This window comes from Danio rerio, chromosome 10 (assembly GCF_049306965.1).
Source record: "Danio rerio strain Tuebingen ecotype United States chromosome 10, GRCz12tu, whole genome shotgun sequence".
NCBI lineage: Eukaryota > Metazoa > Chordata > Actinopteri > Cypriniformes > Danionidae > Danio > Danio rerio.
Window position 1 is genome coordinate 44,420,001 of NC_133185.1, and position 27,500 is coordinate 44,447,500.

The 27,500-nt window shown below is 36.4% G+C and overlaps 3 protein-coding genes and 1 long non-coding RNA gene across 4 annotated transcripts in view; 2 read left to right on the forward strand and 2 right to left on the reverse strand.

Moving 5' to 3' along the window:
• Positions 1 to 9,421, forward strand: part of stt3a (STT3 oligosaccharyltransferase complex catalytic subunit A) — a 23,263-nt gene extending 13,842 nt beyond the window's left edge. The window contains 6 exon segments of the mRNA NM_201458.2: positions 1,366 to 1,554; positions 1,675 to 1,791; positions 4,926 to 5,028; positions 5,133 to 5,321; positions 7,671 to 7,786; positions 9,017 to 9,421. Of these exon segments, the coding sequence (NP_958866.1) occupies positions 1,366 to 1,554; positions 1,675 to 1,791; positions 4,926 to 5,028; positions 5,133 to 5,321; positions 7,671 to 7,786; positions 9,017 to 9,055 (753 nt within the window). The 3' untranslated portion in view covers positions 9,056 to 9,421.
• Positions 9,422 to 12,646: 3,225 nt separating this feature from the next.
• Positions 12,647 to 15,662, reverse strand: LOC141376447 (uncharacterized). Its single transcript, XM_073915123.1, has 3 exons — positions 14,026 to 15,662; positions 13,421 to 13,585; positions 12,647 to 13,311 (listed from the first exon to the last, which is right to left on the reverse strand). The coding sequence occupies exons 1-3, from the start codon at positions 14,315 to 14,317 to the stop codon at positions 12,686 to 12,688; spliced, it is 1,083 nt and encodes a 360-aa protein (XP_073771224.1). The 5' UTR covers positions 14,318 to 15,662; the 3' UTR covers positions 12,647 to 12,685.
• An 884-nt stretch (positions 15,663 to 16,546) lies between these two features.
• LOC141376448 (uncharacterized) lies at positions 16,547 to 23,375 on the forward strand. The gene is made up of 2 exons (XR_012386531.1): positions 16,547 to 18,787; positions 21,705 to 23,375. It is a non-coding gene; the product is annotated as an uncharacterized lncRNA (long non-coding RNA).
• A 1,006-nt stretch (positions 23,376 to 24,381) lies between these two features.
• LOC110440058 (uncharacterized) overlaps positions 24,382 to 27,500 on the reverse strand; it is a 3,276-nt gene continuing 157 nt past the window's right edge. The window contains exons 1-3 of the mRNA XM_021479217.3: positions 25,761 to 27,500; positions 25,156 to 25,320; positions 24,382 to 25,046 (exon numbers count right to left, since the gene is read on the reverse strand). The exon at positions 25,761 to 27,500 is cut by the window's right edge and continues 157 nt beyond it. Of these exons, the coding sequence (XP_021334892.2) occupies positions 24,421 to 25,046; positions 25,156 to 25,320; positions 25,761 to 26,052 (1,083 nt within the window). The 5' untranslated portion in view covers positions 26,053 to 27,500 and the 3' untranslated portion in view covers positions 24,382 to 24,420. The remainder of the gene's footprint in view (positions 25,047 to 25,155; positions 25,321 to 25,760) is intronic.

Below are 27,500 nucleotides of genomic sequence, written 5' to 3' on the forward strand. Positions count from 1 at the left end.
CACACACACTCTGGCATGCGCTGCAGTCTATGCACATGTCTGAGCTCCAGACAGGCAGCGGGTGCTTTGAGCACAGAACCCCAGGTGAGAGCAGCGCAGGTCAGACAGTTCATCAAGGATTTACCACTGGATTTCATCTCACTATAGTTGTTAAACATGATATTTAATTCATCGTGTCTCTGTTTAACGACTCTTCAGTCTTTTGAATCTATTACTTGTTCTCGGGTAAGTTGTTTTGGCGCAAGGATAAGTGAATGTATAATAATTTATGTAACCACTTGCACTAATTCTGCATATTGACTGACTGATTGCTTGCTTTCATTTACTATATTTATAATCTTATTAAACGTTATACTTTTTGTTGATTACTAAACTGATATTCAGCCAAAGTTTTTCATATTTTTTACTGAAAATGAAAGGAGGCAGTTATGTTAGGCTCTGTTTTGTTAAAATTATGCATACAGTGAAGATGATGGTCATATAAATATGTAGCTACACGATGCATTAATTTTTATGTCTGTTTAGTTAATATCAAAATGAAAATTCCTTATTTTCATTTTATTGTTAAGATATTGAAACAATGTAGCCAGAGTGATGTGAAGGATGTTTTCCTTATTGTTTTCCATATTAAACTTGAGAAGTCTGAACTTACTAGGAAAGGGAGCAAGACTGAACTTTGTGCACTTTAATATTGAGAGAAAAGCCCCAATCAGATAGGCGAATGTCTGCAGCCACGCCACCCTTTTCAGTTGTCTGATGGAGCAGCAGCATTTTAAAACCAAAATGGGCTCTTCAGCATTTTCAAAATGCTGCGTTTTCGGGGCTTGAAAAATCTGTGGTAGTGTGGGCGGAAGTCTTAAGCGTAACAAAATAAAATTATTAATGTATTAGTGTAAATGGGGCCTTGGTCTAAGGGTTACCAAAGGCATGATTGGACAACGCTATTAGCAAACCATTATGATAATAGTTAGTAAATAGTTCGTAAGCTTGCTGTTGAGTTTGGGTTTTGGATTTGATTAAGGATGTAGAGTAAGATCATACTTTGCATCCACTATTAAACATTTAATATCTTCATTAGAGGCAGTTAGTCTGCCAATAGTTAATAGTGTGAATTGTGACTTAATGTTAACACGTCTTCTTTTGAGGTAAAGTCACGTTGGGTTTTCTATGTATTTAGAAAATGTGTAGTTTACTTAAATGTCTTGTCATCTTGGAAAAAAAATGGATACCTGTTGTTTTAAAGGGTTATTTAATGATTGTTGTTTGTATTTATATGTTTTTGATGCAATAAATCCGATTAAAAAAACAAACAAACAAACATGTATTTGGAAACACCACTGATGTTAATCTCTGATTGGTCCATAGGTGGCAAGTGGGATGATTCTAGTGATGGCGTTCTTCCTCATCACATACACTTTCCACTCCACCTGGGTGACCAGCGAGGCGTATTCGTCCCCCTCCATCGTGCTTTCTGCTCGCGGTGGCGACGGCAGCCGCATCATCTTTGATGACTTCAGAGAGGCTTATTACTGGCTCAGACACAACACACCAGAGGTCAGTGAGAACTTCCTGCTTTGTTTTGGATTTGTTTAGAAGTTACTACGTGCTGTGTTGTACAACTTGTGTCCCAAATTCCAGTATTGTGCTGTTTACTTGACATTTGTTTGTGTCTAGGATGCTAAAGTGATGTCGTGGTGGGATTATGGGTATCAGATAACAGCGATGGCCAATCGAACGATTCTGGTTGACAATAACACTTGGAATAACACTCACATCTCCAGAGTGGGTCAGGTGAGTGAGGCAACCCTGTACAGACACCTTGATATAGGATTCATGGTTTCCGCTACATTCATTCTTCCATGGCAGGGCGCCACGCCAAAATTTATCTCGCCATGGCTACATTACAGCTTTTCATTCAAAACATTGTCCTGTTTTTTTTAATAGCAGGTGATAATCGCACCAAAACGTATGCTGTGAAAAAAATTTGTTTTTTACTTTTTTGTGTGATTGCGCCTTTTGCTGTTGTTTTTAAAGATGATGTTAGCAGGTCATCAAAAAAATCGGATATGGTCACAAAATCAGAATTGACTATCTAGATCTGCATTGTTAATCAGGGTGTTCGTGGGGTCTTTAAAAGTATTAAAATTTGATAAATCAATTATAAGAAAATTAAGGCCCTTATGATGTATTAAGTCTTAAAAGCGTTTTTACGAGGTCTTAAAGGGCCATGAAACCCCCTCGTTTCAGCAGGTGTTTTCACACCTCTACTTTGGAAAAAGTCAGAAAAGTGGGCGTGTCCAGCTCTGTTTAGGGGGGAGTGTCGGAGGAACTAAAGTGGGATGGTGTGGGAGTGTCTATTTGGGCACGCGCGAGTTTCAGTCAAAATACACACACATGAGAAAGTTATGGTGTTTAACTTACATGGACATCTATAGTCGAATTATTTGCCAAATTATTAAATGGTGGACTTTAACTGCAGTTTGGCTCTTTCATTCAGGGAATACATTCATGCCCCTCGCGACAAACGAGATATTTGATTCGAGGAACTGCTGTAAGCGTGTATTTTTCATGCAATGTTTGATACCGCACGGCGAATGAGAGAAAAAAAAACTCAGCATTTCCCGGAAACTTAGATGCACACGGCAGGTAGCGTCAGAAAGCCGCGTGTGTTATTCCGGTCACTAAATGCGGTGCTATGTTTGCACTCAGTGCAATAGTTAACTTAATTCGATACGAACAAACTGAATAAACAAAGAGCACTGGTCGCTCACTTACCAAATCTGTAGAGACAGGACAATCACCAGCAACTAGAGCCGCGTCTTTATGAAGAGAAGACTAACGTTACAAGCGAATCCGGATTTCAGCGTTTGCAGATGAGAAGAGCTCTCAGGTAAACAATAATCCTCCTTAGACACGTAAGTTATTGTTGTCGAGCGTCGCGTACACTGTTAATCCACACATGATCCAGCTGAGCTCTCACAGAGAGAAAATGAAAACGAAACTTAATGGCAGCAAACTATAAAAGCAACACTTCACACTTGTTTTGCCAACACAACGTGGCGTCTCTGTGGCGTAAACGCTGTGACAGTAATGAATATTAATGAAGTTGCACAATAGAGCGCGCTGATTGGTTTGAACCAAGCCTTACTCATGCATTAATGCATCACACTGTAAGACGTAATAAGACACACTCTGGCACAGACGCCCAGTCTGCACGCTGGAATACAACGCTATTATGTCATGACCGTGACGCAGCTTCAAAAATTCGTTTCAAACAGGAAGTACGAATTTGCTTGAAATAACGCAAAAACAACCAATTTACACTTTTTAGTGAAATATAGGTGTCCTAATAGTGTTTTTAGCAGTGTGGGACACATATACGACTGTCAACAGCTCAAAACATGTGTTTTGGTGTTTCGTGACCCTTTAAAAACCTTTCAAGGTGTTTGACCCCAAAAAGTTGTAAATATATTTATTTTCCTCCTAATATTAACAACGGCGTGCTCAATCCACGCAATTGGTTTGGCCCGGGGCTCATCCGGCCAAGTTCCCTCGTCCGGGTAATGTCACGTAATTTGTGACAAACGGTGCAGGGTGATGTGACACTCTCCACATGTAGTAAACCATAAAGCTAAACAGACACAAAATGAAATGCAAGTTTGTGTACTCCTGGTTGAAGAAAGAGGAGTTTAAACAGTGAAAAACAACCATGTAACTTATTCTTTGAAGCTTTGTTTCTTCCGAGCTCATCTGAGTTCTGTTGCATGGTTGTGCTCCGTTGATTTATTTAACTACAAACGTTTATTAACAACTGTTTATTAAGTTAAAGGTTTGATACTGATTAGAACTTGGTGGCGATGAGGTCTTAAAATATTCTGAGAAGGTTTATAAAAAGTCTTAAGGTATTGAGATTACCTTTAGGATTTCTGCATATACCCTGATAATGCATTAGTAAGTGTTGAACTATGATTTATAAATAAATGGTCTACAAGTTTTGTTCAAACTTGGGTCATGTTAGCATATGCATTAACTAATGAGACTAGGGATGCTCATTTCGTTAATTTTGCTAACCGACAACCAACGCTCATTAATCGGTTATTAACGGTTAACTGGTCAGATTACTATTTATATTAAACAAATTGACGTGTTTATTTTGTGTCTGACACATTAAATATTGCATTTTAAAATACTGATTTATTTTTAATTGCTAGCATATTAATAATAGAACAATACAACAGAGCAGTTTTACGCACCTGCAGCGTTTAGCACAGAAGAACAGAATAAACTAAATAAAATAAATAGGACTGCCCTAAATTATTTTCACTTAAATAATAAATTTTTATTACAAAATGAAAATACTGACTGATTCTTTTAATAACCGGCATAGCCTGCTTTTTTTCCAATCATATGTTTTTTTTTCTTCCGTCAAATAAAAACCGCAGACTTCCTCAAATTGCTCGCTCCACGGAAAATATGCCTTTATTTAATGCCCCGCTGTTATTATTATAAATCACAAAACCTTTTTACAATTTTAATTGAAATCATTATTTTAAAGATTGTCTTGATATAAGCCAATGGTTTCCTCTCCCTCGCGGTTCAAGTGCGCGCGCTGCGTGATAAAAAGACAACAACAATGCGCGCATATGTTGACTTTTTGTAAACAGTTTTGTTGTTTAAATATGATATTGCATTAATGTGCATACATGCATTATAAGCTGCAAAAGATGCCCCTCTTAACGCAAAGGTGCATTCAATCGGCCCTTAAGCAGCCAAACTAAAAATATATAAAATAATATTTTTAATCGTTTAACTGATAGCATTAATGAGTTACAAACGCACCCTTTCGGTTAACGGTTAATCGATTATTTTCAGAATCCCTAAATGAGACCTTATTGTAAAGTGTAATTATTTTTTCTTTTTCACAGGCAATGGCCTCCACAGAGGAGAAAGCCTATGAGATTATGCGAGAGCTGGATGTGAGCTACGTCCTGGTGATCTTTGGCGGATTGACCGGATATTCATCTGATGGTACGGGATGTTTTTTTATTTTTTATTTATATATATATATTTTTTACAAATATTGAATCCTAAATACCATGCATATGTTCATGTTTGCTTGTGTTTTTGTGAAGATATTAATAAGTTCCTGTGGATGGTGCGTATCGGTGGCAGCACAGACACAGGGAGGCACATAAAGGAGCACGATTATTACACGCCCACTGGAGAGTTTCGTGTGGACCGCGAGGGCTCTCCTGTCCTGCTCAACTGCCTCATGTACAAGATGTGCTACTATCGCTTCGGCCAGGTCTACACCGAAGCCAGTGAGTTCATCCACTGATCTGTACTTTTAAGCTGATTCCCTTCATATATTTGCTCCATTTTTGCAGTTAGATCAGAATCTTTATTGTTTTTGTGCTTTTTTCATTACTTATAATATTATTAACATTATAAAATCTTTTTAAATATTTCAGATATTGTTTAAAGTTATTTCATATTAGTTTGGGTAAATGTTGTTTTATTTATTTAAAATCTTCTCATTTTTATGTTTTTCCTCATTCAGTTTTTTTAATTAAAGATTTGACCATTTTATTATTAACAGCACTGTTTTAGTATTATTTTAGTTAAAATATATTTGCAATTAATATTACAATTAATATTATTTGCTAAATCTAATAGAGAAACTTTTATAATAGTTTTAAATAGATTTCATATTTTAATAAAAGGAATAGTTTAGTTTTATTTTAGTTCTAATTTACTAATAATATTTCAAATTTGAGTCTTTTATTTTTATTATTTTTAGAATTGAGTGACATAAATGAAAGCATAATGCTGTTTTATATTAACTTCAGCGCCGGTTTCTGTTTATACCTTTTTCTGTTTATTTTAGCATATAACTTTCTAATTTAATTTCAGTAAGCTGCCAAGACAACATCATTTATTTATATATATATATATATATATATATATATATATATATATATATATATATATATATATATATATATATATATATATATATATATATATATATATATATATATATAAAATGCTAATTAAAGACTACTGACTCTTTGAGAGTGAAATATTTATATATATATATATATATATATATATATATATATATAATATGTAATAAAAAATAAGACTTTTTGTTTTTCTTGATTGTTTTTCTGTTTCATTTTTTTTTCAATAGGTAAAAAAATCATTTTTAATGTCATTTTAGTTCTAATTTACTAATAATATTAAAAATTTAATTGAGTACTTTATTATTATTATTTTTAGAATTGAGTGACAAATAAAAGCATAATGCTGTTTTATATTAATTTCAGTGTCATTGATAATATCATTTATTATATATATATATATATATATATATATATATATATATATATATATATATATATATATATATATATATATATAAAATAAATGTTGTCATTTTCAATGTCATTTTAGTTCTCATTAACTAATAATATTTCAAATTTGAGTTTTATTATTAATTTCACTAATGAGCAAAAGGCTATTTTACATTGCTGTAATCCTTTTTTGGGAAAAAAAAATCTTGTTGACACAAAATGAAGTTTTTCATTAAATATTTCAGTATACTATGCTATAAATATATATAATAATGCTTCTGCTTATAACTTTTTTTCTGTTTATATCATATAAAAGAACTTGCTAATTCAATTTCAGTTTGCTGCCAAGGCAACATTTATGTCTAAAAGAAAATCGGTGTGTGGTTTCAGCTCATTTTAAATAAGCAGTTTGAACGAACGTCATATTTTTGTGTATTTCTTTCAATAGCCAAAAAATAAAAGTTGATATAACAATAGTTAAATAGTTTTATTTTAGTTTTTATTTACTATATTTTAATAGTTTTTTATTATTATTTTCAAGAATTTCAACTTTTATATTGCTTTGGGGCTAATTTGAGGTGAAAACTGTTCTTGTTGATGACTAAAATGATGTTTTTATTTTTATTAACAGTGCTGTTTTAGTATTATTAATATTATAATATTTCACATTAGATTATAATATATAATACTTATTTTTCTGTTTATTTTAGCATGTAAATTAACTTACTAAGACATTTTTATATTATCTTATCATCATCATTATCATCATCATCATTATTATTATTATTATTATTATTTCCTTTATTTAGCCAGGAGATCACATTGAGACAGTACTGTCTTATCTTCCAGTGAGACCTGGTCAAGATGGCAGACAGCACAAAAAGTTTCGCATAAAAATCACTAAAACAATAACACAAAGTTACAAAATCACCGTTTATAAAAACATCAGATCATAAAAAACAATTACAAGTGTCCTTTAAGATGTTGTACAAAAGATGTTTAAAAGTACTCCGTGTCGGAAATCTAATCAAAGAAATACCATAGTTTTAAATAGATTTTTCTATTTCATCTTTTTTCAGTAGGCAAATAATATACTTGAATAGTTTAGTTTTATTTTAGTAAACTTTTATTTTAGTTTTACTAATATTGTTTAAAATTTGAGTATTTATTATAATATTTGCTAATACGTGACAAAAATGAAAACAAAATGCTGTTTTATATTGACTTTAGTGCTGATTTGAAACTCAAAAAAAATCTTGTTTGTTGAAGACTAAAATGAAACTGATTAAATGTATTTTTCTGTTTCCGCCTCAGAGCGTCCTCCTGGTTACGACAGAGTTCGTAATGCTGAGATTGGCAATAAGGACTTTGAGCTGGACGTGCTGGAAGAAGCTTATACTACAGAGCACTGGCTGGTCAGGATATACAAGGTTAATTTGAGCTCTTCTCTGCTGCTTTGAAGTCGCATGAACTGGAAGCTGCGACCACTTTTTTTATATTGTAACGCAGTTCCTAGATAAATTATTATTAAATGAGAAAACAGTGGGCGTGGCTTGTTTTTTCTACTGCAAGCTGATTGGATGTAGTAAAGCAGGCTTTTCATTCAGAAAGTTGGGGAAAAGTGTCTGGGGAAAGCTATTACAACATAACAGACTCCTCCTCCTCACTGTTTCTGCTTGTTGTCAAAACTGACAGCTGGAGGGGCGTGGTTAAGTGTGTTAGCCACGCCCAATACCTCAAACAAACGAAATCTGAGAATTTAATTGAAATCCAACAGGAAGAGCGTTTTCAGATTTTAGTTAAAGATTACACAGGAAAACTACTGCTATTTTCTTAGGGTGCTTTCACACCTGTGAATCGATTCAGTTGTTCTGAAACAGAGATTACATTTGTTACTTTGTTGCTCTTTGCTCTTGGAGCGGTTCGCTTTCACACTGCAAAGTTTCTAATCGTACCAAAAGAGCTAAAACAAGTCACGTGCGAGTAAACTCTCCTCACATTGGTCAGAGTGTCAGTGTCAGGGTTTATTTTGCAGCGTCCCGCTAAGCTATCAGGAGAGGTGGTGGTTTGGTGGTGATTGACAGGGTGCATGCGCGCGACGTGTCTGAGGAGAGACGCGGTGGGGAGGGGTGAGAAGGGTGCGCGACGATGCCTATTTGAGGACCGGGAGGGAGACGCGAGATAACCGGGAGATCATCACTCGTTTGCGGGCATCCGGAGACTCGCTAAACTTCCCGCCCTACTCATAATTCTCTCTTCATATAGCCGTAAGCCTATTACATATCCATAAAACACTGTGATATAACCGCGCTCGGATCGGATCGCTTTCTCACTACAATCGAACCGCTCCAGGGTTCATTTCAATCGAGCCGAGACCACCTCACTCAGGCGATCTCGGAGCGATTACTTTGGCGTGGAACAGAGCGCGATTGCCCTGTTCACATATGCCAAACGAACCGCGCTAACTGGGCAAACGAGACAGGTTCCGAAACAAAAGTGTAGGTGTGAAAGCACCCTTAATGACATGCGCAGATGAACTGTTCACCATAAAACTAGCAATGTGAGCTCACAAAATCAACATGGTTACTTTTGATTTTGTGTGTACTTTAACTGTTGTTATCCTGCAGGTCTCTCTGATCATCTGCTTGATCTCTCCACAGGTCAAAGATCTTGACAATCGCGGCCTCTCGAGAACGTAAAAACCCAGAAAGACAAACTCCCGCTTCCCTTCTCCTGAACACACAGCACTGAACGTCTGCAGCCCCGTCCCGGGATCTGAGGAGAACACGAAGAAAACTTTGTTTTTTACTTCTGTTGTAATTGCTGAAAGAGATTTTCTTTTCATACCTTTTTTTGTTTCTTTCTTGGTTGGCTTTTTTTAAAAAATTGATTCTCAAATGTGATGTTTCGTCTGTATCGGGGCAGAAGGTGTGAAAATATCACCTGATTCTGTGAGGAAAATGTTAAAGTATGTTCATGAGTCATTTCTGCAATCAGCTGGCCAGATAATCGTTTGATTTTGTCTTTAAATGGGTGAATAAAGGAGTGACTGGGGTTACGTTTCACCATTGTCCGTCATTTTTAATCAGACTCATTTATTCAGCTTTTTTAATTAACTGCAATGGAAATGATTTAATACATGCATTGATAATAATATTATTGTATATTGCTTATATCAGTGGTGTCCAAACTCGGTCCTGGAGAGCCGGTGTCCTGCATATTTTAGCTCTAACCTTAAATAAACACACCTGAACCAGCTAATCAAGCTCTTTCTAGTTATACTAGACTTCCAGGCAGGCGTGTTGAAGGAAGTTGGAGCTAAACTATGCAGGACACCGGCCCTCCAGGACCGAGTTTGGACACCCCTGGCCTACATTTAGCTTAAAATAGTAGCGGATAGGGGATAAAAAACCTCTCTAAAGTTGGGTTTGGTGAAAGAAATGACTTTTTTTTTTTTTTTTTTTTTGGCTGTAATTTTGGTTGATGCAGAAAGAGTTAGGGTAAAAGGGTATATTTTATATATTGATTTATTCATTTTCCTTTCGGCTTAGTTCCTTTATTCATCAGGGGTATGAACTGTAAACTTATCCAGCATATGTTTTTACGCAGCGAATGCCCTTCCAGCTGCAACCCATCACTGGGAAACACCCATACACACTTATTCACACTCATACACTACAACCAATTAAGCTTACCCAATTAAACCTACGACAACATGGGGAGAACATGCAAACTCCACACAAAAATGCCAACTGACCCTTCTTGCTGTAAGGCGATTGTGCTACCCACTGCTCCACCGCACAGCCTATTTGTATATAATAAATATTTTCCTTTCATAAATTTTATTTTACACAAAATACAAACAAACGATTAAACTCAGGACTTTCAGAATTAAAATGTTCACATCCATTAAAACTATAAAATTGAATACCAGTGGGGGATATATATGTATATGTGTGTGTGTTTTATTTTAAAAAGTTGCATTATAGAAACAAACTGTACAATAAACAGTTAAATTCCTCAAAACTACTCAACCACTCAAAATTTTAGTGATTATTATCAGTGTTTAGACTTGTAAAAAAAAAACTGTCAAATAAATATAATGAAATAATATTAAAGTTTGATACCTATATAATGTTTACTTGATTTTTTTTTTTTTTTTTACATCGACAACCTAAAATGTGTCACCAATAACTGCATCAGAAGCGGACTGGGACTAAAAATCAGCCCTGGCATTGTAGCCACACCAGCCCACATTACCACACCGACACAGCCCCACCCAAGGACACGCACATTCACTACCTATATTGGTGTACAGATGGTAAAATTATGTAAGCAGTACCTATTTAAGAGATATTTAAACATTTAATGTATGTGACTGGAACAAAAACAACCCATTATATGCAATTATGTCATTCATTTTCTTTTCGGCTTAGTCCCTTTATTAATCTGGGAATCGCCAACTTATCTAGCATATGTTTTACAGTGGATGCCCTCAAAGCTGCAACCCTGTACTGGGTTACCCAATTCCCAATTGGCCTACCCAATTCACCTATAGCATGTGTTTGGCCTTGTGAAGGAAACCCACACGAACATGCAAACTCCACACAGAAACACCAACTGACTCAGATGAGGCTTAAACCAGAGACTTTCTTGCTTTAAGGTGACAGCACTACCTACTACACTACCTACGCCACTGCACTGCCCCCTTTCGAGACTAGTTTAGTAACTTTTATGTATTTGGCAATGTCTGACTTGACTGCCTTTCCCTTTTTATGGTCTATCTCAGACAATTAGCTTGTGATGCACTTACTGTTTGTTTGACATTTTTGACAGATTTTGATTACGTCTGCGTAACCTCAGATTGGGTCGGCCCATCTTGAAACCAGCCGGTTGTTGCCGATTGAGCCAATCCTTAACATTTACTATTATTCTTACTATTATCACCATCATCATCATAATATTTACATCTCGCAAGAGATAAAAGCTGCCTATATTTAAAAAACAATACATATGAAAAAAAAATTTAAAAATAGCTGACCGGCCCACATTTAAAAAATGGTCCAGCCCTTCTGGCATTTGCCAGAATTGCCAGATGGCCAGTCCGCCCCTGCACCGGAATAAGTGATTTTGTTTGTTTCAGCACATGTCATCAATTCAAACAGGTCACATGAAACCAGCAGTATAATATAGGATGTATAAAAGTGTAAAAATGTAGTATACAAGTTGATTGTATGTGTACTTAATGTTGCCTATGTGTCAACAGGATTATTTTAAATACTGAATGCTTTTCCTTTATTATTATTATTTCTTTTTAGCAAAACTACATTATGTTTTTTAGTATTTTTATCTAACTAGGGTGCACTGATATGCTTAATTTTGAAACATGAAACCAGCTAATATTTTTTAAAAGGGTTAAAACATTTTGTAACACACACTAACCTGGTTTGGCAAGCTAACTTTCGCAAAACGTGTCTCGATTATGTCTAGTTTTATACATTTAAAGTTTATCAATTTGAAAAAATAACTAATAATTGTATATCTTACACATGCACGCACACACATATACATATGTTTATGTTGTGTGTATGTGTATATACAGTCACCGGCCACTTTATTAGGTACACCAACAAGGTCCTGGAAATATTCCTTAGAGATTTTGCTCCATATTGACATGATAGCATCACGCAGTTGCTGCGGATTTGTCGGCTGCATATCCATGATGTGAATCTCCCGTTTCACCACATCCCAAAGGTGCTCTATTGGATTGAGATATGGTGACTGTTGAGGCCATTTGACTACAGTGAACTCATTATCAAGAATTCAGTCTGAGATGATTCGTGCTTTATGACATGGAGCGTTACCCTGCTGGAAGTAGCCATCAGAAGATGAGTACACTGTGGTCATAAAGGGATGAACATGGTCAGCAACAATACTCAGGTACGCTGTGGTGTTGACACAATGCCCAATTGGTACTAATGGACCCAAAGTGTGCCAAGAAAATATTTCCCACACCAATACACCTGTGTGTGTATGTTTGTGTGTGTGTGTAGCTGCGTCTTAAGGTGACAGAGTTCATAGGGCCCTGGTAATTTAGGGGCCCAGCAGCAGGTTACACTGTTTTCTTTTCCTGTTTCATCTTCTCATCCTTCTCCTTTGACTTCTCCTCCTCATCGTCATCCTGCTGCTGATTATTATTATGTTTTTCAGTTTATTTACAACACCAGACACAAGAGTTCGTTTTAATCAGATATTTGAACAGATGAACAAAACAGACGGGGACAAAAGAATTTGAATGCATCTTTTATTGTTTCTCTCCACCTCCTCCATCATCCTCTCATTCTCCTCCTCTTATTTCTCCTTCTCATCATTCTCCTGCTCATCCTGCTGCTGATTTTCCTCTTTCTGTTTCTCTTCTTCACCTCCTCCTCCTCCTTTATCTCCTCTTTCAAGTCCATCATCTCAATGTCCTCCTCATCCTCCTCACTTTCCTTCTCCTCTTTCATCCTGCTCCTCTCCTTCTCCTCTTTCCTCCTGCTCCTTCGCTCCTTTTTCTCCTCTTTCATCCTTCTCTTTCTCTTTTTCCTTCCATCCTCCTCCTCCTCAGTCTTGTCCACCTCCTTCTCCATCATTGTCTCATTTGTTTCCTCCTCTTTTATCTTTCTCTCTTTCCCTCCGTCCTCCTCTTTAATCTTTTCCTCCTCCTTCTCCATCACTGGCTCCTCCACCTTCTCCACTTTCTTCCTTCTCCTTCTCTTTTTCTTGTCTTTCACCTCCTCCTCCATAATCCTGTCCTCCTTCTCCTCCTCTTGTTCTCTGCAGGATAAGTCAGTGTGTGTCAGTGGGATTTCTCCTTTACTGACGTCCATCTCGTCCTCCACAGAGCGTATTTCATGAATGATGACAGAATTCACATCCAGACAGTTCTCAAACGTGGAGCAGCACAGAGAGTCATCTGTTAGAGGAGAAATGAAGTGGATACACATTTTACACTGTCATTTTCAAGATGTCTGTGTGAAGAATACAATGTATTAATAGCATTATAGACTGATGTGTTTATTTACCATCAGTGCCTTTGTCTGGAGAGTTTGGGAGCTCTTTCTGCTCTTCCTCCTCTTCATCCTCCATCTCTTTGTTGGACGTGAGGCAAGAGATCTTCATGTGTTTTCTGCACGCTCTGAAGAACGACGCCAGCCGGCTCTTTTTCTTCCTCTTTTCTTTCAGCTCATCTGTTAAAAGAGAAACGATTGTAGTACACACTTTTCAAAGTCATTTGAGAGGAAATACAAAGAAAAACAATATTCAAAGATGTACTGTGGATTTACAACATTAATTTTTAAGTTAAGTGCTTGTAAACAATTTATTTGGGCTGAATTTAAACAAACAAATTAGGTTGAATATTACTAAATTTGATTTGTTTGCTTAAATTCAACACATATAAATTGTTTGCAACAACTTATATGAAGCTCTCGAATTTAATCTACGATATATTCATCTGTGTCCAGAACATTAAGGAAGGTCTCATGGTGTTGGAACTACACAAGGTTAAGCAATTAATAACAGAATTGTAATATTTTGGGTGAATTAATCCTCAAACTGTATAGAATGTCGTTTAAATAATCTCATATCAGGGAAACCCCTTTACAGTGTAGGCCTAAATACCGCTCACCATTGGAGCTGTCGGGTGTTCGACTGGACTGCACATTTTTCGGGTGAGCTCTGAGGAAAGAGGGCAGTTTAAAGAAGCTCTTTTTCTTCGGCTTCACCGCTGGTTCCTCCATTCTTGATTGGTCGTCCTCCAGTTGGAAACACATTGTTGACGGTGTGTCACTGGGATATTTCTGGTCCGCAGTCATAGCGATGGCAATCTCGGTCTTACACCGTGGATTGCCAAAAAACTTCGGGGTATGTAGCTCGGACATCAGCAAATCACCAATAGCTTCGCTAGTTTGAAAAGCCATGAATAGCTCAAGTTTTTCACTAGGAAAGCTGTTTAGTCGATGTCAGACACAAACTACAACCTCTAAGCCAGAGTTTTCAGAGTGCTGCACGGCTCTACGTACAGCTCAGAACGCGTTCTAAATGATGATTCTAAACTGTAACTATGGCAACAGGACACTTCTCTGAGATGGTTTCTTTCAAAGAGAAATGACTGAAGATGAAGTAAAAGTACATTAATACACATCTCACCTGGATAACCTCCTTTATAAGCAAGCAAAGCTGTTTTATTTGTGAGTTTTAAATAATAATTAATTAGAAATTGATATATTTGATGGCAGAGGACTGAAAAAAAAGTTTTGTGAAACTCAAACAACAAAACTCCCTTCATAAATACACTTTAAATAACATATTACAAAAATACAGAACTGCAATACTTTTGTACCACACTCTCAGAAATAAAGGCAGGAGAGCTGTCACTGGGTGGCCCCTTTTTAAAAAGCTACATATTTGTACCTAAAAGGTCCCTATTAATACATCAAGGGTACATATTAGTACCTAAAAAGTACAAAAGTCTACCTCTTAAAATGTTTAGGTACAAATAAAAGCTTTTGAGGTGTCATTATGGACCCTTTTAGTGCAAATTTAAAAAGGTCCATCCCAGTGACAGCTCTTGTACCTTTATTTCTGCATCAATCAGGAGCGGACTTAACCAATAAGCAAGGTAAGCAACCGCTTAGGGCCCCGGGAAATAGGGATCCCTTGGCCAATGCCAAGAAGCCTATATTAATAATCCTAAAGGTATTTAATAGTGTTTCTATTATATGTTGTAAAATCTGTCTATAATCATTAAGATTTTAACGTTATTACTTCTTTTCTAAACCGGGGCGCCTATGAATAGTGAAACGTTCCTTCCTTACTGGACATGCAAATATTAAAATCTAGTCACAAATCACGGCTAATGAACTGTACATAATTTGTGAGCTTGTTTTTTATTTGTGAATTTAGATAAAAACACATCTCAGCTGGATAAATTTCTTTATAAGCAACCAAAGCTGTTTTATTTGTGAGTTTAAATAATAATTCATTAGAAATCGATATATTTAATGGCAGTAGACTCAAAAAAAAAAAAAAAAGGTTTTGTGAAACTCAAACAACAAAACTCCCTTCATAAATACATTTTAAATAACGTATTACAAAAATACAGAACCGCAATACTACACTCAGAAATAAAGGCAGGAGAGCTGTCACTGGGGTGGTCACTTTTTAAAAGCTACACATTTGAACCTGAAGGGTCCCTATTAATACATCAAGGGTATACTAGTACCTAAAAAGTACAAAAGTGTTCCTCTTAAAATGTTTAGGTACAAATAAAAGCTTTTGAGGTATTTTTATGCACCCTTTTAGTGCAAATGTGTATCTTTTGAAAAGGTACCACCCCAGTGACAGCTCTTGTACCGTGAAATATACTTTAAAATACATAAAATATATCCAACCAGTTTCTATAGGTATAAAGTTAAAATTTCTGTATCGTGTGTTTTCGTGTAATGGATGTTGAGATTATGTTATGCATTTTTTTATTGTATGTATGTTAATTTTTTCTGGTTCGATGTTGAATGTATATTTAATATACTGAGTGGTCATAGAATTATTATTAAGAAAAGAGATGTCATATTTTTTATAAAAAAGATATAGATAAGAATCTCCCGTTTATGTTAAATCTGTTGATTTTATTAGGCAAGTTTCATATTCACAAGTGTAAATGGTCGGAGAGGAAGCCTAACATCTTCCATTTCAAGGCTGATTTAAACATTTATTTTGAGACTCTTAACGGAATTTCAAGTCGTAAAGCGACCAGAACTGTGAATATGCTAAAACAGCTGAACTCCTCTTCTCTATGGTAAATGTTATGTACACCCGCTCCTATATTTGTTTTGTTTTTCTTTCTCCCCTTCTTTTTTTCTTTCTGTTATTTTTGCTTACACATGTTATGCTAAAATGTGTAATATTGAAAGAATTGTTATGCATTTGATTGGAAATGTTCAGCAAATACAATCAATAAAAATATTTGATGTATTCTTTCTTTTACTTTACCTCCAGTCCTGAAGATGGCGTGCACTGAGCGCTGAGACTCACTGAAAATGAATGAATGAATGAATGAATGATAAATTGTTACATGCCTACTCAGAATCTGTTTGAGCATCATTTTGTGTAATGTTGTGTTTATTAAATGGCTTTGTGTGTTTCCTCAGGAAGCACCGCTGTGGGTTCTGGCTCTACATCCAGTTTCCGTCCTCACTGGTGTCTCGAAGAAAGAGGTATTGAGCTCCACTGGAATAACGTTAAAACTAGGGCTGTGTAATTAATCAAAACACAATCTCGGACTCAATTTTGACCAATTGAAAAAAAAACTACAATTAAGATTAACTGATTGTTGTGCCATACATAAATACAGTTAACGCCAGAATTATTAGCCCCCCTTGGAATTTTTTTCTTCTTTTTAAAAATATTTTCCAAATGATGAACAGAGCAAGGAATTTTCACAATATGTCTGATAATATTTTTTCTTCTGGAGAAAGTCTTATTTGTTTTATTTCGGCTAGAATAAAAGCCGTTTTACATTTTTTAAACACCATTTTAGGGACAACATTTTTTTCCGATAGTCTACAGAACAAACCATCGTTATGCAATAACTTGCCTAATTACCCTAACCTGTGTAACGACGGGGTGGAGTGACAGAGACAACAGGAAGTAAGATCCAATATGCAGGTTTATTCAGCGTCAGGCAAGCAGTGGTCATACAGGTACAAACGGGTATGTGTAGGCAAATCCAGAATCGTAGTAATATAAACAGGCAATAGGTCGAAAGGCAGGCGGCTAAACAGGAGAACACGGATGAGCAAGGCTAAGATCTAAACACAGGAAAACAAGACAGGGAAAACGCTTCATAATGCTACTGGTACAGCTAACAAGACTCAGCAACCTAGATGGGTAAATGCGTGGCTTATGTAGGGAGTGTATCAGTCTCTGACAAGGTTCAGGTGGTGAGTGTAATCAAGCTAGATGAATGAGCATGGGTGTCTGGGCGAAGTGGATGTATGAATATGTAGTCCTGGGAAAGGCGGAAGTGTAGTCCATGGTTATAGTGTGAGAACCAGCGATCGCTCTCAAGAGTTATGTGACAACCTGCCTAGTTAACTTAATTAACCTATTTAAGCCTTTAAATGTCACTTTAAGCTGTATAGAAGTGTCTTGAAAAATGTCTAGTCAAATATTATTTACTGTCATCATAACATCATAACGAAGATAAACTAAATCAGTTATTAGAGATGAGTTATCAAAACTATTATGTTTAAAAATGTGTTGAAAAATATTCCCTCCATTAAACAGAAATTTTGGTAAAAAATAAACAAGCGGTCTAATAATTCAGAGGGGCTAATAATTCTGACTTCAACTGTATACGTATACACTACCTAACGAAAATGATGTCGCCTATCGCAGTTTTAGGAACAACAAATAATAACTTCTAGTTGATCATTTTGTATCAGAAGTGGATTATATGAAAGGTAAAGGCCTCTAGATTGGATCCTCTACACATCTCTACAATGACTCAAATCACTTCACTCAAATCACTCAAAGTCATCTGGAAAGGCAAAGAAAGTGTTCTTGCAGGACTCTCAGAGCTCATCAAGATTCTTTGGATTCATCTTTAATGCCTCCTCCTTCATCTCACCCCAGACATGCTCAATAATGTTCATGTTTGGTGACCGGGCTGGCTAATCCTGGAGCACCTTGACCCTCTTTGCTTTCAGGAACTTTAATATGGAGGCTGAAGTATGAGAATGAGCGCTATCCTGCTGAAGAGTTTGCCCTCTCCTGTGGTTTGTAATGTAATGGGCAGCACAAATGTCTTGATACCTCAGGCTGTTGATGTTGCCATCCACTCTGCAGATCTCTCGCCCCCATACTGCATGTAACCCCAAACCATGATTTTTCCTTCACCAAACTTGACAGATTTCTGTGAGAATCTTGGGTCTATGTTGATTCCAGTAGGTCTTCTGCAGTATTTATGAAGATTGTGATGCAGTTCAACAGATAATTCATCAGAAAAATCCACCTTCTGCCACTTTTCCAAATGATCATCTCAAAGTCAAGTTATTATTTGTTGCTCCTACAACTGTTGTTTCTCTTCCATACATACATAATACTTTTAAATAATTGCTATGCGATTACTATGTTGACCAAAATAGTCATTTGATTTTTTTCTGTAATCGAGCTGCACTAATTTAAATGTATTAGTCTTATTGTTATTAGACTCTAATAGTGTTTAATACTACCTCATTCTGTTGTCCTGCTTTGGATTCTGATTCTTGGTGCTGCATTTGGATTTTCCTCATACGGACCAATCGCCTTGTTCGGAGTGATTGCGAGTGAAAGCGCCCCATCCAACTTCTGCGGGACGTCCCACACCATTGTAGCTCTGATGGCAAATGGTAAATCAATGCATTCTGTCATTAAATAGTCCATGCAGAAGATTAAATGATTCTTAAAACCATTTATTAATACCATCCTTCGAGGACTTTGAGGACAACACATACACTTAATACAGTTCATTGAACATCTACACATTGACATCACCTATATACTATTTAACTGCAGGGCCCGGTTTTTCAAAAGGTTTAATCCGGATAAAATTGATCCGGATTTAGTAATCCTTTTTTTGCGATCTGTGATCAGGTAATCCAGCTTACTTTTTGAGCCAGTTTTTCAAAGCAACATTGGATTGGATCAATCTGATCCGGATAGGAGCTTTTCAGGATCACTAAATCTGGATAACCAGTGCTCAAACAGGATATGGAATCACAATGTAGAACTATAGATATGTAAAGAGCAACAAGTAGAATAGCCAGTGTGGGGTCAAAATAACTTTATTTTTATTTGAAATGAAAACACACACATTAAAAAAATAAAAAATAAAAATAAAAACAAGAAAACCCCACTTCATCCTCTTCCAGCTGTCCGCTTATCTGAGACCTACAACACAAACACTGTACATTGAGGATATTTATAACAAGTTTCAAATATAGATGTATTGAATTAAAAAAAACTTAGCGTCAAAACCTCCACAATAATTTCGGACTTCCTCATCTGATGTGGAGAGACCAGCTTGTCTGAGTGTAGCCTTTAGGAGGCGGATCGCAAGTCTGGCCTTGGTTTGCTGCAGTTTGTTGAGAGTCAGTTGTTTCTCTGCCAGACCAAGCTGTGCTTCTGCCCTTTCAGTCTCTTTTTGCAAATCAGTGATTGCCCTTCTTTGCATTTTTTTTTGGTTATTCTGTAATCATTGCATGCATCACTAATACATACTCTAAAAACAAAAATATTTCCCATTGTGATAAATATATAAATCAATTAGTGACAGAATAAAATGGATTGTTTTTGGTCCGTTTTGACAGCTGTTTGGGGGATTATTTTATGAGGCCAAACTTTTTCTAATTTGCTGTAGGCCTATACTGAAAGGTTGAATACGCCTGGCGGATGAACAAATACAATCAAACCCTTATGAATAAATAGGATATCTTGTAAGATACTGCAAGATCCAAATATAGTATTATTTGATACATTTTTTTAAAAGTTTTCATTACATTTTGGGCATGAAATCCACCCTGAATCCACCCTTCTGGGCCCGATTTTTCAAAAGGTTTAATCCGAATCAAATTGATCCAGATTTAGTAATTCTGTTTTTCCGATCCGTGATCGCATAATCCAGCTTACTTTTTGAGCCAGTTTTTCAAAGCAACATCGAATTGGATCAATCTGATCCGGATAGGAACTTTTCAGGATCACTAAATCTGGACTACCAGTGCTCAAACTGGATAGGACATCAGAATGTAGAACTATAGATATGTAAAGAGCAACAAGTAGAATAGCCAGCGTGGGGTCAACATAACTTTATTTTTGTTTTAAATGAAAACTAAGAAAATTTAATAAATATTAAATTAATAATAATAATAAATAATAAAAACAAGAAAAACAGCACCCCATCCTCTTCAAGCAGTCCGCTAATCTGAGACCTACAACACAAACACTGTACATTGAGGATATTTATAATAAGTTTTAAATATAGATGTAAATAAAAAAAAATAAAAAAGACTTAATGTCAAAAACTCCACAATAATCTCAGACTTCCTCATCTGATGTGGAGAGAGCAGCTTGTCTGAGCGTAGCCTTTAGGAGGGGGATCTCAAGTCCTTGGCCTTGGTTTGCTGCAATTTGGTCAGAGTCAGTTGTTCCTCTGCCAGACCAAGCTGTGCTTCTGCCCTTTCAGTCTCTTTTTGCAATTGTTGAAAGAGATTTAAAAAATCAGTGATTGCCATTCTTTGCATTTTTTGTTTATTCTGTAATCATTGCATGCATCACTAATAAATATTCTAATAAGAAAAATATTTTCCATTGTGATGAGTATATATATATCAATTAGAGACGAAATAAAATTGATTGTTTTTGGTCAATTTTGACAGCTGTTTGGGGGATTATTTTATAAGGCCAAACTCTTTCTACTTTGCTGTAGGCCTATGCTGAAAGGCTGAATACGTTAAAACCAAGAATCACTATAGCCTGACAGATTAACAAATAAAATTAAAACCTTATGAATAAATAGTATATCTCGTAAGATACTGCATGATCCAAATATAGTATTATTTAATAAATTTTTAGTTTAGTTTTGTTTTTAAGTTTTCATTACATTTCGGGCATGAAATCCATGCTAAATCCACCCTGCTGATGGGATCAGTTTAATCCAGGTTTTTTGGATCAAAGTGATCCAGATCCTACAAAAAAGGTCTGAAAAACCCAAACTAAAGGTTTGATCCGGATCAAAACCAAGATTGGATTACATGATCTAATCCGATTATGTAATTCGTTTTTTCATTTGAAAAACCCATTTTCAAGATTTGATCCACACCTTTATCCAAAATCCTAGTGGATTACTTTTGAAAAACCGGGCCCTGATGGAATCCGTTTAATCCAGATTTTTTGGATCAAAGTGATCCAGATCCTACAAAAAAGGTCTGAAAAACCCAAACCAAGATTGGATTACGTGATCTAATCCGATTATGTAATCCATTTTTTCTTTTGAAAAACCCATTTTCAAAATTTGATCCAATCCCTTATCGAAAATCCTAGTGGATTACTTATGAAAAATCGGGCCCAGGTTAACTATGCTTATATATAATAACTTTACTGTTAAAAGTTATTAGTTTCTAGTTAGTTAGTTAAAGATATCAGTAATTAATAAAGTTATGATAAATGATGTTGATTGTAATGCAATAATGTGCTCCTTTTTTAAAACTATTATTCTGAAATGTGCTATACAAATAAGCTTGAATTGATTTTAATAATGTTTTCTTTCAGTTGGTGCATTCATTGCCGGCCTGCCATTCAGTACCATTGCCAAACGCTACAGCTGGGACACAGCATTCTGGGTAGCAGAGGTCTCCTGCGCCATAACCACAGTTTGTTTCTTCTTCGTCCGTAACATGCGCACAAAAATGGGCCATGTGCCTAAAAAGATGGACTAATCCTCTTATTAAATCCAATCAGAGAGCCCTGCCAATGTGAGAGCACTCGGACAGGACATTTACATGCCAGTGATGCATTAATGTATATTTTTATCACGCATCTCAATTCGTTTCATTATGATATTAATATTTGTTTCTCAAGCTTATTCGGCAGCAATATCAGACATTATTTTAGAGATAAACCTTTTGTTACTGTAAAAACAGAAATGTTTACACACTTTTTGAGCACGGAGAGCTGTTTACTTTCTTAGTATTTATTAACATGAATCAGTTCACATGGATGTTGTTTGATTCGCGTACGATTTGTGTACGATTGTCCAGTGTTTAAGTTACATTTCAAGAGCTTTGGCGCTGAAATGAGCTTAAATGTACTGTATTGTTGTTTTGCACTTGAAACATCTGTCATTTTGTCACCGGAACAGAAGCGGACTGGGACTAAAAATCAGCCCTGGCATTGTAGCCACACCAGCCCACATTACCACACCGACACAGCCCCACCCAAGGACACGCACATTCACTACCTATATTGGTGTACAGATGGTGAAATTATGTAAGCAGTACCTATTTAAGAGATATTTAAACATTTAATGTATGTGACTGGAACAAAAACAACCCATTATATGCAATTATGTCATTCATTTTCTTTTCGGCTTAGTCCCTTTATTAATCTGGGAATCGCCAACTTATCTAGCATATGTTTTACAGTGGATGCCCTCAAAGCTGCAACCCAGTACTGGGTTACCCAATTCCCAATTGGCCTACCCAATTCACCTATAGCATGTGTTTGGCCTTGTGAAGGAAACCCACACGAACATGCAAACTCCACACAGAAACACCAACTGACCCAGATGAGGCTCAAACCAGCGACTTTCTTGCTGTGAGGTGACAGCACTACCTACTACACTACCTACGCCACTGCACTGCCCCCTTTCCAGACTAGTTTAGTAACTTTTATGTATTTGGCAATGTCTGACTTGACTGCCTTTCCCTTTTATGGTCTATCTCTGACAATTAGCTTGTGATGCACTTACTGTTTGTTTGACATTCTTGACAGATTTTGATTACGTCTGCGTAACCTCAGATTGGGTCGGCCCATCTCGAAACCAGCCGGTTGTTGCCGATTGAGCCAATCCTTAACATTTACTATTATTCTTACTATTATCACCATCATCATCATAATATTTACATCTCGCAAGAGATAAAAGCTGCCTATATTTAAAAAACAATACATATGAAAAAAAAAAATTAAAAATAGCTGACCGGCCCACATTTAAAAAATGGTCCAGCCCTTCTGGCATTTGCCAGAATTGCCAGATGGCCAGTCCGCCCCTGCACCGGAATAAGTGATTTTGTTTGTTTCAGCACATGTCATCAATTCAAACAGGTCACATGAAACCAGCAGTATAATATAGGATGTATAAAAGTGTAAAAATGTAGTATACAAGTTGATTGTATGTGTACTTATTGTTGCCTATGTGTCAACAGGATTATTTTAAATACTGAATGCTTTTTCTTTATTATTATTATTATTATTTCTGAGCAAAACTACATTTTTTTTTTTTGTATATAACTAGGGTGTTAATGCACTGATATGCTTAATTTTGAAATATGAAACCAGCTAATATTTCTAAAAGGGTTAAAACATTTTGTAACACACACTAACCTGGTTTGGCAAGCTAACTTTCGCAAAACGTGTCTCGATTATGTCTAGTTTTATACATTTAAAGTTTATAAGTTTGAAAAAATAACTAATTGTATATCTTACACATGCACGCACACACATATACATATGTATATGTTGTGTGTATGTGTATATACAGTCACCGGCCACATTATTAGGTACACCAACAAGGTCCTGGAAATATTCCTTAGAGATTTTGCTCCATATTGACATGATAGCATCACGCAGTTGCTGCGGATTTGTCGGCTGCATATCCATGATGTGAATCTCCCGTTTCACCACATCCCAAAGGTGCTCTATTGGATTGAGATATGGTGAATGTTGAGGCCATTTGACTACAGTGAACTCATTATCAAGAATTCAGTCTGAGATGATTCGTGCTTTATGACATGGAGCGTTACCCTGCTGGAAGTAGCCATCAGAAGATGAGTACACTGTGGTCATAAAGGGATGAACATGGTCAGCAACAGTACTCAGGTACGCTGTGGCGTTGACACGATGCTCAATTGGTACTAATGAGCCCAAAGTTTGCCAAGAAAATATTTCCCACACCAATACATCTGTGTGTGTGTATGTTTGTGTGTGTGTGTAGCTGCGTCTTAAGGTGACAGAGTGCATAGGGCCCTGGTAATTTAGGGGCCCAGCGGCAGGTTACACTGTTTTCTTTTCCTGTTTCATCTTCTCATCCTTCTCCTTTGACTTCTCCTCCTCATCGTCATCCTGCTGCTGATTATTATTATCTTTTTCAGTTTATGTACAACACCAGACACAAGAGTTCATTTTAATCAGATATTTGAACAGATGAACAAAACAGACGGGGACAAAAGAATTTGAATGCATCTTTTATTGTTTTTCTCCACCTCCTCCATCATCCTCTCATTCTCCTCCTCTTATTTCTCCTTCTCATCATTCTCCTGCTCATCCTGCTGCTGATTTTCCTCTTTCTGTTTCTCTTCTTCACCTCCTCCTCCTCCTTTATCTCCCCTTTCAAGTCCATCATCTCAATGTCCTCCTCATCCTCCTCACTTTCCTTCTCCTCTTTCATCCTGCTCCTCTCCTTCTCCTCTTTCCTCCTGCTCCTTCGCTCCTTTTTCTCCTCTTTCATCCTTCTCTTTCTCTTTTTCCTTCCATCCTCCTCCTCCTCAGTCTTGTCCACCTCCTTCTCCATCATTGTCTCATTTGTTTCCTCCTCTTTTATCTTTCTCTCTTTCCCTCCGTCCTCCTCTTTAATCTTTTCCTCCTCCTTCTCCATCACTGGCTCCTCCACCTTCTCCACTTTCTTCCTTCTCCTTCTCTTTTTCTTGTCTTTCACCTCCTCCTCCATAATCCTGTCCTCCTTCTCCTCCTCTTGTTCTCTGCAGGATAAGTCAGTGTGTGTCAGTGGGATTTCTCCTTTACTGACGTCCATCTCGTCCTCCACAGAGCGTATTTCATGAATGATGACAGAATTCACATCCAGACAGTTCTCAAACGTGGAGCAGCACAGAGAGTCATCTGTTAGAGGAGAAATGAAGTGGATACACATTTTACACTGTCATTTTCAAGATGTCTGTGTGAAGAATACAATGTATTAATAGCATTATAGACTGATGTGTTTATTTACCATCAGTGCCTTTGTCTGGAGAGTTTGGGAGCTCTTTCTGCTCTTCCTCCTCTTCATCCTCCATCTCTTTGTTGGACGTGAGGCAAGAGATCTTCATGTGTTTTCTGCACGCTCTGAAGAACGACGCCAGCCGGCTCTTTTTCTTCCTCTTTTCTTTCAGCTCATCTGTTAAAAGAGAAACGATTGTAGTACACACTTTTCACAGTCATTTGAGAGGAAATATAAAGAAAAACAATATTCAAATGTGTACTGTGGATTTACAACATTAATTTTTAAGTTAAGTGCTTGTAAACAATTTATTTGGGCTGAATTTAAACAAACAAATTAGGTTGAATATTACTAAATTTGATTTGTTTGCTTAAATTCAACACATATAAATTGTTTGCAACAACTTATATGAAGCTCTCCAATTTAATCTAAGATATATTCATCTGTGTCCAGAACATTAAGGAAGGTCTCAAGGTGTTGGAACTACACAAGGTTAAGCAATTAATAACAGAATTGTAATATTTTGGGTGAATTAATCCTCAAACTGTATAGAATGTGGTTTAAATAATCTCATATCAGGGAAACCCCTTTACAGTGTAGGCCTAAATACCGCTCACCATTGGAGCTGTCGGGTGTTTGACTGGACTGCACATTTTTCGGGTGAGCTCTGAGGAAAGAGGGCAGTTTAAAGAAGCTCTTTTTCTTCGGCTTCACCACTGGTTCCTCCATTCTCGATTGGTCGTCCTCCAGTTGGAAACACATTGTTGACGGTGTGTCACTGCGATATTTCTGGTCCGCAGTCATAGTGGTGGCAATCTCGGTCTTACACCGTGGATTGCCAAAAAACTTCGGGGTATGTAGCTCGGACATCAGCAAATCACCAGTAGCTTCGCTAGTTTGAAAAGCCATGGATAGCTCAAGTTTTTCACTAGGAAAGCTGTTTAGTCGATGTCAGACACAAACTACAACCTCTAAGCCAGAGTTTTCAGAGTGCTGCACGGCTCTACGTACAGCTCAGAACGCGTTCTAAATGATGATTCTAAACTGTAACTATGGCAACAGGACACTTCTCTGAGATGTTTTCTTTCAAAGAGAAATGACTGAGGATGAATTAAAAGTACATTAATACACATCTCAGCTGGATAACCTCCTTTATAAGCAAGCAAAGCTGTTTTATTTGTGAGTTTTAAATAATAATTAATTAGAAATTGATATATTTGATGGCAGAGGACTAAAAAAACAGTTTTGTGAAACTCAAACAACAAAACTCCCTTCATAAATACACTTTAAATAACGTATTACAAAAATACAGAACTGCAATACTTTTGTACTACACTCTCAGAAATAAAGGCAGGAGAGCTGTCACTGGGTGGCCCCTTTTTAAAAAGCTACACATTTGTACCTAAAAGGTCCCTATTAATACATCAAGGGTACATATTAGTACCTAAAAAGTACAGAAGTCTACCTCTTAAAATGTTTAGGTACAAATAAAAGCTTTTGAGGTGTCATTATGGACCCTTTTAGTGCAAATTTAAAAAGGTCCACCCCAGTGACAGCTCTTGTACCTTTATTTCTGCATCAATCAGGAGCGGACTTAACCAATAAGCAAGGTAAGCAACCGCTTAGGGCCCCGGGAAATAGGGATCCCTTGGCCAATGCCAAGAAGCCTATATTAATAATCCTAAAGGTATTTAATAGTGTTTCTATTATATGTTGTAAAATCTGTCTATAATCATTAAGATTTTAATGTTATTACTTCTTTTCTAAACCGGGGCCCCTATAAATAGTAATACGTTCCTTCCTTACTGGACATGCAAATATTAAAATCTAGTCACAAATCACGGCTAATGAACTGTACATAATTTGTGAGCTTGTTTTTTTATTTGTGAATTTAGATAAAAACACATCTCAGCTGGATAAATTCCTTTATAAGCAACCAAAGCTGTTTTATTTGTGAGTTTAAATAATAATTAATTAGAAATTGATATATTTAATGGCAGTAGACTCAAAAAAAAAAAAAAGGTTTTGTGAAACTCAAACAACAAAACTCCCTTCATAAATACATTTTAAATAACGTATTACAAAAATACAGAACTGCAATACTACACTCTCAGAAATAAAGACAGGAGAGCTGTCACTGGGGTGGTCACTTTTTAAAAGCTACACATTTGAACCTGAAGGGTCCCTATTAATACATCAAGGGTATATATTAGTACCTAAAAAGTACAAAAGTGTTCCTCTTAAAATGTTTAGGTACAAATAAAAGCTTTTGAGGTATTTTTATGCACCCTTTTAGTGCAAATGTGTATCTTTTGAAAAGGTCCACCCCAGTGACAGCTCTTGTACTGTGAAATATA

Excerpts from the sequence above, each read along its gene's own strand:
- LOC141376447 (XM_073915123.1), bottom strand. The coding sequence starts at position 14,317 with ATGGCTTTTCAAACTAGCGAAGCTATTGGTGATTTGCTGATGTCCGAG. Across the intron at positions 13,586-14,025 it reads AACACCCGACAGCTCCAATG|ATGAGCTGAAAGAAAAGAGG; the intron begins GTGAGCGGTATT and ends CTCTTTTAACAG. Across the intron at positions 13,312-13,420 it reads TCCAGACAAAGGCACTGATG|ATGACTCTCTGTGCTGCTCC; the intron begins GTAAATAAACAC and ends CTCCTCTAACAG.